The 11,061-nt window shown below is 45.5% G+C and overlaps 1 protein-coding gene across 2 annotated transcripts in view; it reads left to right on the forward strand.

Annotated features, from left to right (window-relative positions):
- Window positions 1-11,061, forward strand: part of GNAO1 (guanine nucleotide binding protein (G protein), alpha activating activity polypeptide O) — a 138,723-nt gene that overhangs the window by 15,985 nt on the left and 111,677 nt on the right. The window contains exon 1 of one of the 2 annotated variants that reach the window (XM_010861914.1): window positions 3,816-7,774. The exons of the other annotated variant lie outside the window; for it this stretch is intronic. Within the exon in view, the coding sequence (XP_010860216.1) occupies window positions 7,755-7,774 (20 nt within the window). The 5' untranslated portion in view covers window positions 3,816-7,754. Of the gene's footprint in view, window positions 1-3,815; window positions 7,775-11,061 lie in introns of those variants that run through there. 2 annotated transcript variants of the gene reach the window in all.

An 11,061-nucleotide genomic window follows, 5' to 3' on the forward strand; every position in this document is an offset into this window, starting at 1 on the left:
CTTTCAGTGCAGGAATATGTGTCTTTAAACAAAAATTAATATCAAACTGAACACATAATTTTGTTACCCCTCTTTACATTCAGTATACATGCTGAACATTTACCCATGTCAACAAAAATAATGGCATATCCCTTTGTACTGCACTCTTGGCAAATCTTCCTTTTATTTCTCTCTTCTTGCTGTCAGAGACAGAGACAAGAAAAAAACACACTTCACTGTTGGGTTGCAGACTCACATCTTCAGCACCTCTAAAAGTTTGCACTGACCCATCACAGACACTCTACCTTCCCTCTCTGAATTGTAATTATGAGCATTCTCAATCTATCCATCAGTATCAAGGTAAAATGCACCTGCATCTTTGGCACCATGGAGACGGCAGGAAGTTGCCTTGGGTACCACTTAGAAAACCTACTCAGATTTTTTTAACAAAGAAAAGGGGACTACATTTTGATAGAACTCTCTTTGGTGATTAGATACTTATAAAAAGAAGCCAGGTCAGCATTCCCCTTCCCAGCATCGGCTTCCTGCAGCTGGAAAAACCCTTCCATGGACAGAGAGGGTCCTAGTGACATAGTGAACAGGCTTCTCCAGCTGCCGAGCCCACAGGGTCTGGTAAGACACCACTAGATAAGAATATCTGTCCCCTTTGGAGCCTAAATCCAGAGGTGCTGAGGCATCACATTCTTCAGGTTTTAATGAAGAATTGTTTCAGTGATGAGTTCTATAGATAATTGCTGAATGTGTATTATTCTGGGAGAAAAAGAAGTTAATTTCCATATTTAGAACAAACTGGTTAATGTGGGAACTACACACGTAATCCAGGTGCCTAGACCCTTGTAAATGTCATTCATTATCACTGGATCCTTCAGCCCTGGCTCTGTTTTCCAGAGTAGATGAATAAGATTGCCATTTATTCATTGAAAGATAGAACAGATAGCATACAGCATCTGGGGAAGGTTGCTCTGCAGATGCTGTGATAGTGCCTTTAAGGGGTTTGGTGGGGGAGGGTTTCAGTAAGTGTCCTTGAGCTACTCAAAGAGGGAGTCCTGTCTCCACAAAGGTGCTTGCAGGTCAAGCTTTTTAAATCAGAAGAACAACTTGCCATTGTCCCCTTGGACCACAGAAGATGGAAACGTGGATGGTCTGGAAAGTTCAGGAGGAGGCTTCATACAACACAATCTGGATTCAGGGCAGGGGCCCGGCCAGCTCCTGATGTCTGAGGAAGGCATGGGGCCTCTTCTCCAAGTGCATCTGAAAGCCACCTCATAGCCCCTGGAGAAGTGTCATCTTGTTGGTTTCAGCTCAGTCTGTGCGGGGCTCACGAAAGGCAGAGGCAGACTTGGAGACCCTTTCTCTTGTGGACACCATTCCCTGAACCCTCTTTGTCCACTGAGTTATGGAAGGCATTGTGCTGCCCTCCATATCCAAACCGTCATTGGGCGCCCCTTCTGTGGCCTCGCCTCCAAGTGTCTACAGATGTGAACACCTGTAACTTCACCGCCTGGGGTGGTATCAGTTTTCAACCACTTCCCTAAAATGTCCTGTCAATCCGTCATGGCCCTGTGTAATGCTCTTAGTAGGTGGTGGGTCCCATACGTATATCCATTTAAGCATGTCAGTTTGGTGGCATTTCTTCTGTCATCCTGAACTTTGATCTGCATCTCATATTGGAATCTCATTTTCCCCATTTCTGTAAACTTGCCAATTCCTTCATGGATCCCTATTCAAGGTCCTAAATGGAGCTCCATGACTTTGTTTAATTGATTCGTCTTAGATTGTGATTACCTCTCTCAAGGCTCAGGGCTATTCATAGCCAGGTGCTCAGGATGACAAGATTGTGAGCTGTGAAGTCAGCCAGGGTGTTCTCCTGGAGTGGGGTCATCCTTCAGAGCCCAGGTGTGGGACGGGTATTTGGAAAGTTTAATAGGACAAGTTCTCTATGGGCTCTGCTTTGATTCAGCTCAGCTCAGGGAGGCCAACCTTTGTGTGGAGGGACAGCGCAGGTGAGAGCCAAGGTCAGGGTGCCTCCAGAAGAAGGGTGCGCCTTCCAAAGGGCGGCGTTGGCATCATCCAGCTCTCTCTAGGGCTCTGCGCTCCGTGTGCTCTGTGCGCTTGGTGGTCTTGGGGAGCAGGGGCAGGCCTTGAGCACCAAGCAGTCCCTTGACTGCATCCCAATAGGAGCCATGCAGGACTCTCCGGTGACCCTCCTGAGCTCTGATGCTGGTCCTGCAGAGTTTTTCAGGGTGAGTTCAAAGCACTTTGGGTGGGTGGCAATGCCTGGTGCCTGTGTTGTGACTCTCAGCATTAGAGAATGCAAGGATGGTTGAGCAGAAGAGGGTGAAGCGTCCTTTCTTGAGCCCCTTCCTCAGCCTTGTGTGCAGCATTGGAGATTCAGGGGTGACAGTACATAGCACAGCACTCCGTCACTGAGTGGAGGGAAGTGAGCCTCCTTCCCATTCTCTTTCAGGCCTCCTGATCAAGTTGAGAGAGTTTCAGCTGGGCACTAGGATGTCTTTAAATCCCTCCAAGTCTTGCTAATCTTCTTTTTTTTTTTTTAACAAAGAGCATTTTATTCTATGATCTTAAATTTTGCGGTTTTGTTTCTACTATTTGCTTTCATCATTATCTCCTACTTAAAGCCTGTGATACTGGTTTTTTCATTTAAGGCAGTCATATAAAATTTCTTTTTTAAATAATAAGATACATCTGTTTCCAGTGTGCAGAATTAAACTACTGGACTAATCAAGTAGGATGGTATGTGGCTATGGCCAGAAATCATGAGGGTGGCCCTTGAGTGACTCAAGTTGGAGAAATGCTAAATAAGAGCTACTCTTTTCCTTACCACGCCACCCAATGTCCCTTTCTTGCCAAGGCAGCTCAGAAGGCATTTCAGTTTGAGTGTGTGTGGTTTATGTCACTCACGGGAGCTCCCGATTACAGGCCTGTGCGAGCTGAAGGGAGTAGAGGTCGTGCTGTCCTCTGGCAGAGACTTCAACCTTGAGCCTCAGTAGGAAGCCCCACTTGGGAAAAAGCAAAGTCCTGGACTCAGGAGTCCCTGTAGCAAACCTGACGGCAGCCTGCATTCTAGCGTGGTTGCCAGCAGAGTTAGGGGTGCTGTGGAGGTCACTCAGCCTGCTCTCCTGCCAGCCTCTGGGGCCCAACCAAAAACACTTAAGCAAACGTGTATTGAACCCTTATTATGGGCTGGCACGTCACATGAGTTGTCTTATGTACTTCTCATAATGGTAAAAGGTAATAGTAATAATAGTAGTAATAAGAAGAGGAGAAGGAAGAAAAAGATGGGGAAAAGGTTAATATTTATTGAGCACTCTACCCCAGATGATCTACAGATTCAGTGCTGGGCCTTTCAGGATCTCAGATGCCTTCTTTGTGGAAACTGACAAGCCTATTCTAAAATTCATGTAGAATTTCAAGGGACCCAGGATAGCCAAGACAACCTTGAAAAAGAAAAAGAAAGTATGACCTGTACCTCCCAATGCTACAAAGCAACAGTGATCAAGACAGCATGGTCCTGGCGCAGGATGGACATATGGGTCGATGGAATAGAAACAAGAGTCCAGAAATAAACATACGCATGTGTGGTCAACTGGGTTTTACAAGGGTGCCTCATTCAGTGAAGAAATAGTCTTTTCAGCAAATGGTGCTGAAACTGAATAGCCACATACAAAAGAATGAAGTTGGACCCTTACCTCACACCATGTATGAAAATTAACTTAAAATGAATCAAAGACCAAAACATAAAAGCCAAAAGTATAAATAAATAAATAAATCTTTATAAATAAAGAAAGAAATAAATCTTCATGAGTTTGGTAAAGAGTTCATAGACATGACAGCCAAAACACAAACAATAGAAGAAAATATAAACTGGACTTTATAAAAATTATAATTTTTGTGCTTCAAAGTACATCATCAAGAAAGTGCAAAGACAACTCAAAGGGTCGGAGAGCATATTTGTAACTCATGTATCCAAAAAGGGATTTGTATCCAAAATATATAAAGAACTCTTAAAACTCAATCATAAAATGGCAGATATCCCAATTTAAAAATGGTCAAAGGCTCTGAATAGACAGCTCTCCAAAGATAACATATGAGTGGCCAATAAGCACATGAAAAGATGCTTAACATCATTAGCCATCAGTAAAAGGCAAATCAAAACCATTTAACACTCGCTAGGATGGCTAGAATCAAAAAGATAACAGCTAGTGTTGGTCAAGGATGTGGAGCAGCTGGGACCCTCATACACCACTGATGGGAATGTAAAGTGATGCAGCTGGAAAGCAACCTGGCAGCTCCTCCAGTGATTAAACATAGAGTTACCTTATGGCTGTACAGCGTGACTTTATGACTTCATGGTTGGAGAACAACCCAAGTAGACAAATGGATAAGCAGAATGCAGTATATCCATACAACAGACTGTTATTCAACTATAAAAAGAAATGAGGTACTTACACATGATACCAATGGATGAACATTGAAAGCCTTATGCTCAGTGAAAAAAGCCAGTCATAAAAGAGCACATATTATATGATTCTGTTCATATGGAGGTCCCGAATAGAGAAATTGATAGAGACAGAAGGTAGATTACTGGTTTCTCAGATGTGGGGAAGGGTGTGGGGGAAGTGGGGGAGGAAGAGGGGTGGTAACTAAAGGCTTCAAGGTTTCTTTTTTAAGTAATAAAAATGTTCCAGAATTGACTATGGTGATGGTTTGCACCTATCTGTGAACATACCAAGAATCCTTGAACTATATGTTTTAAATAGGTGAATTGAATGATATGCTAATTATATCTCAATACAGCTGTTAAAAACATTTATTGAGTCTTACTAGGTGCCAGGCAGAGTTCTAAGCATTTGTGCCCACATTAACTCATTTTGTTCTCACGATCACCCAATGAGGTAGGCCCTGTGGTATGGATATATTCCCCCACTTTACAGCTGAGGAAACTGAGGCAGAGTTGCCCCGGGAACTGTTCTCAGCTTAGCACATAAGGAAAATGAAGCACAGGGTTCAGTGCTGCATCTCTGCCCATGCAGCGAGTGCAGAGTGAAGAATTGCAATCGGGTACCAGACTCCTGCTCTCAGCCACTCACCATGCGGTACTAGAGATAAAGGAGGGGGGGTCACTATCCCAGTGGGTTACAAAGAGAAAGAAGCCCCAGAAACACTGTCTGGACGACCATCCGCACTAATTCACTCTGCGACTTTGGTTAAGGCAGAGCATTACTGGGCCTCCGTGCCTTCATCCCTTCAACCGTGTCTTAGGCTCGATGCAAGGAGGGGTTCTTGAAGGTACTAATGAGGATCTGTGGACAACCTTTAGCATTAAAAAAAAACAATTCTAGCAGGATCCTATCTATTATCAGGCCTTGCCGGCTAACGAGACCACAGAGCGTCTTTGCTCTTGGCTGGAATTACATCCAACCAGGGCGGTAACCCTGGTTACCTCAGGCTGATGAGAAGCTCTGATTAGCAGTTACATATCTGACTCTGCTTAGCAAGAACAAGAAACTGAATCGTGCATTGCTTGAGAAGTGCCGTGAGGTGGGATAAGCCTGATTCAGAGCCCATTTTGGGGCCACTGGGTGGGGACGGCCAGTTGCAGGTCAGAGAGCTTCCACCTTTCTGTCAGACAGTGATTCTCCAAGGTCATTGGATCCCCATGGGACTTGTCCTGTGCTGGACCCCCAGCTTTCTAGTCACTCAGATCCTAACGAAAGAAGCATTCTCTTACTACCCAGGAATTCCCTGTGGAAGATGGGAGCCCAGGTGGGCAGGAGTGGGGTGGGGAAGCAACCGCTGTAGCCAGGCTGGGCGAGCACTTTGCTGTGAGGAAGAAAGGCAGGGCCCTCCGTGCTCTGAACCACCAGTTTTTCTCTTACTGTAGGCAGAGGGCAAGGCCCGGGCACTGCTCATCAGCGCCGTCCTCCGCCGTGCCTGGAGGGCTCTGAAAGTAAGCCAGGTTAGGAGTAATGGCCTCGCGTTGGCTCCAGCACTAGTGTTCTCTGGCACTAAGTTTCCCAACACGGTCTACTAAAATGTTCTCCATTTACTAAAGTAGTGCCTGTAGGATCGGCCTGGCCTAGAGCCTTAGGACAACTGAGGCAGGAAGGAGCCCTCAAACAACATTTATGTTATAGATGAAGAAGCCCTTCGGGTTTGTTTAAAGAGCTGCCTCGACCACCACTGTTGGCCTGGAGAGAGGTGGTGGCCTGCCGTCGCTGCTGCTGCTGATCCGATAGTCAGGATCATTTTTATCCATTTGCAGGAATCAGCAAGGACTGCTGCTGCTCCCTGCAACTGCTAGACTCAGTTTGGGTGGAATTTATCACAGCCTTGGTGTTCCACTTGATTCAGCTTGGCTGGGGTGATGCTCAGGTCTTTTGTAGAAGAGTGCATGGCCCTGGCCAGTTAAAGAGTGGCCTGCCCTAGAGTGGCCAGAAAATGTTGCTCACTGACTCGTTCGTTAACTCACGGACGTAGCAGACCTTGCCCCAGGAACTTGGGGAAGTACCAAAGCAGTTCTTGTGAATGTGTTCCTGACCCAGAAAGAACTGACGGGTGTACTGAGGAAGGTAAACGCATGTACTCATTAAGGCAGAAAATATTTGGACCAGTGGGAGGGCTGGGGCACTTGAACAAAGAAGGAGCAGCTATGGGATTGCTAGAGGCCCACGGGAGGTTTTCTGGAGGAGATCTCATTTGAGCTGCCCCTGAGGGATAAGTAAGATTTGGGAACTGATATGGTGTACTTTCTCTGTCAAAACACGGCCCACTGAGAACAAAAAAACAAAGCAGTTGAGACATTCCCAGTGCCAAGACTGGAAGCTGGAGCTGGACAGTGAGGCAGGAGGGGGGTCCTTGAAGGTTTCCAGGATAATCACTCCCCTCTTCCCCTCTCAGTGCTGGGTTTCCCATCCTCCAAATGGTGGGGCTGATGAGACAGATGGTCAGCCACTTCCTGCTCTGACTTCTGAAAATCCAGTCCAGGCTGCTTGTTTTTTAGGAGCACTCTGTGTGCAGCTACACGCATTAGGTGCTGAGCATGACCACGCGCTGTGCTGAGTGCTTTGTTTGCACCAGCAACACCCAGTGAGGCTTAGAGATCAAGTCGCTTGCTCACCAGGTTCATCCAGCCACTTAGCAAATAATGAAACGTCTGCGTGCCAGATACTGCCCTAGGCATAAAATGTTGAGCAGCGCAAACACACCCTGTGCACCTGTGGGGCTTATAAAGTTTTATGGAGGAGAGGGACACTAAACACATGAACGGATGTTCTTAAAAACTGCGGAAAACCAATAGGTCTGTAACAGATTTGGCGTGTTCTGGTAAGGGGCAGTCGGACTCAGATGCAGATTGTTCAGAGCCTCTTCTACATAGATTGCCCAGCCTCTTACCAGCTGGGTAGTCTTTGCAGGGCCCCTGCACAGTCAGGGACAGAAGTCAGGTCTCCACCCTCCTAGGTCACCGGCTCCCTGCCACTCGGGTTACTGTCTCAGGATACACACCTGTCCGCACGACTGATGGGAAAACATGGCTGACTCCTGCATGCCCTCTTTGAGGGGAGGTTGGTCCTAATACCCAACTCTCCTTTCCATCCACCTTCTAGGAGCTCCCAAGTCCCAGGTCTTGCTAACACAGTTGATAAGCTTTCCTCAAATGTCATGTCATGGAAAACTCCTGCTGAAATCTGCCGGCTGCAATCACAAAGGGCATCAGCGAGAAAACCTCTTCCATGGAGTGTCTGTGTTCATGGTAACGTACCAGGGTTACAATCCAAGACATTGGAGTCCGGTACACACAGGCCAGGATCCTGTTGCAGGCGTCCCTGGGCCCTGCCACTGCCTGCAACAAGAGGATGCTGGATGTCCAAGTTCAGTGTCTCTGGCTAAAAGCAGCTCTAGGAAACTTCCCAGCTGGGGGCCAATAAGGACAGGGAGCCAATGTGTTCAAGAACCAAAGGCGCTTTTCTCTGCTGGGATTGTGCTCAGGGAGAAGCTCATGGCACTGCAGCCCCCCAAACCTCTGCTGTGCACCTTGCCCCTCAAACCCCTGCCGTGCACCTTGCCGCCCAAAGCCCTGCCGTGCACCTTGTTCTCTGTGCTTCTATGTTCTCCCTCATGTGACAGTCCCTCTGTGGCCAGTCCGCTGGCCTTTCTTCCCTACTCACCCTCCTTTCCTTGCCTACAGCCCCTCCCCCTAGTACAGCCCTCTCATCTCTCTGCCCTGGACATCAGCGTCTTCAAAAAGATTTTCTAAAGAGCAAAACTGTAATTTATGTTTGTTAACTAAATGAATTAATCACTGAAGCCTTTTTATTATGTAATGTTTTGCCCATAAAAAGAATATATGACATCAATATAAGGTATTAATAAAATGCCCATTCTCCTGAGTTAAATCTCCTGTGCGGCCCTTCCCCAGAGTAACAGCCTCTCTAACTGGCAATGTTCCCTCTTCCCAGTCTTTACAAAGAGGTCCCACTTGGTCATATGGTTCTAGAAACACTTCGAAAGCATTTCTTATCAGAGATAATCTTAGGTAATGACTCCTCCTCATCACACGCACACACACACACACACATACACACACACACACACACACACACACACACACACACACACACACACACTACCCTGTCCAGAGTACACAGGCTGGCCATCCTGAGCAGAGCAGAAGCCCCTGAACTCTGCTTGCCTGCCTGCCTGCGGTGCATGGTTTCCCTTACCTGGAATAACCTCTGCCCACACAGCCCACGTCTCTGCCTGTCACGCCCACCTCTTGTTCTAGGCCCCGGAGTGTCATGGTTTTCCAGAAGCCTCACCTGATTTCTTCAAGCTCTGCTCCCTCCTCCTCTGAGCCTCTTTAGAACATGGCTGGTTTTTCCTTTTCTCTTGAGGCAACTGACATATTGCTGCTTTCTATTAAGGTTGGTTTTTCCCGATCTTATCTCACACAGTGCATTATAAGCTCCTTGTGGACAGCCCTGTGCTGAGTTTGCAGGGCCCAGCGGAGCGCCTTGCACATAATGGATGCTCAGTGCGTAACTGGAACAGTCCTCCTCCAAAGCCCACCTCTCACCCTCTTCCCTGAAATCCTATAAAAATAGGTACCCCTGTGTCTCCCTAGGAACTTAGGGGCTCCTTAAGTAGGAATGTGGTCAATTCTTGAAAAATGCTGGCTGGGTAAATGAATATTTGTAATTATTCTGCCCAAGATTGAGAATTACACTCAGTGCTTCCTAAGGCCAAAAGCCATTTAACCTATATCACTTCTTGATAATTAACCCCCACTTGATAATTAACCCCCATGTAGTGATATTCAGAATTAGAAATGAAATAGCATGTAAAGTTAAAGCAATTTTGATGAAAAATGTGCATTTTCACAAGCACCAATTGAAGATTGTGGTTCTCTGTTATTCATAAAGTTTTTTTTTGTTGTTGAACTATATTTGATTTACCATGTTTTGTTAATTACTGCTATACAGCAAAGTGATTCAGTTATACATATGTGTGTGTGTGTGTATGTACACATTCTTTTTTCAATATTCTTTTCTATTATGGTTTATCATGATGCTGCTGCTAAGTCACTTCAGTCGTGTCCTACTCTGTGCGACCCCATAGACGGCAGCCCACCAGGCTCCTCCGTCCCTGGGATTCTCCAGGCAAGAACACTGGAGTGGGTTGCCATTTCCTTCTCCAGTGCATGAAAGTGGAAAGTGGAAAGTGAAAGTGAAGTCGCTCAGTCGTATCGCAGCCCACCAGGCTACTGAATATAGTTCTCTATGCTATACAGTAGGACCTTGTTGTTTATCCACTCTGTATATAAAAGCTTACATCTGCTACCCCAGTCTCCCACTCCATCCCTTCCCCACCCCCCTTCCCCTTGGCTATCACCAGTCTGCTACCTGCGTCCGTGATTTCATTTCTGTTTGATAGATGTGCTCATCTGTGTCATAGTTTAGATCCCACATCTAAGTGATACCATATGGTAGTTGTCTTTCTCTCAGACTTACTTTGCTTAGTGTGATCATCTCTAGGCCCATCCATGTTGCTGCAGATGGCATTATCTCATTCTTTTCTGTGGCTGAGTAGTATTCCTCTGTGTGTGTGTATGTGTATAGATATAGATATATTGGTTGGCCAAAAAGTTCATTTGGGTTTTTCCATAGCATCCTGTGGAAAAACCCTGATGAGCTTTTTGACCAACCCAATATGTGCCACATCTTCTTTAGCCATTCATCTGTCAGTGGCCAGTTAGGTGGTTTCCATGTCTTGTCTGTTGTGAATAGCACTGCTATGAACATAGGGGTACATGTATCTTTTGAATTACAGTTTTGTCTGGATATATGCCCAGGAATGGGATTGCTGGATCATATGGTAACTCTATTTTTAGTTTTTTGAGGAACCTCCATACTGTTCTCCACAGTGGCTGCATCAATGTACATTTTCACCAACAGTGTAGGAGGGTTCCTGTTTATAAGGGTCTGAAGTCTCCCTGTAGATATCTTTGGTGATAAGGGGTTCTGAAGGAGATTTTGTCTGCACGTCTCACTTGTTGGCACCTTTAACAAAACACCAGCTGCTTTGTTTTAAATGACACTGCTAAGAAGAACATGTTCAGTTCTTTGAAATGGTTTTTGACCTTTTGGTCAAAAGGGTTATACCTTTATTTTTTTTTTTTTTTTTTTTATTTTTAACTTCTTTATTAAGGTGGATACACATTCTCATATTAACAATTCTTGTGAACAAAAGCAACCAAAATAAGACGATAGTAAGATGTGCTTCACATAAAAACAATCAAGTGGCTAAGAGGAGATCTGGCCCTGTACAACAGAAAGATTAGGAAGCAAAACGTGAATAAGTCCTATATTCCAGAAGCTACCCAAATGTGTGAGCAAAGACAGCATACCCATAATATAGCTCACTTAGGTTCCTTCTTTATGACGCATAATTCCTTAATTATCCATTTGTGAAATAAGAACAAACATTAAGAAATGTGAAATCCAAATTGCATTCATTTTCACAATATCAATACTAAACTCA

The sequence above is a fragment of the Bison bison genome, unplaced genomic scaffold, assembly GCF_000754665.1.
Source record: "Bison bison bison isolate TAMUID 2011002044 unplaced genomic scaffold, Bison_UMD1.0 scf7180017864473, whole genome shotgun sequence".
Taxonomy (NCBI): domain Eukaryota; kingdom Metazoa; phylum Chordata; class Mammalia; order Artiodactyla; family Bovidae; genus Bison; species Bison bison.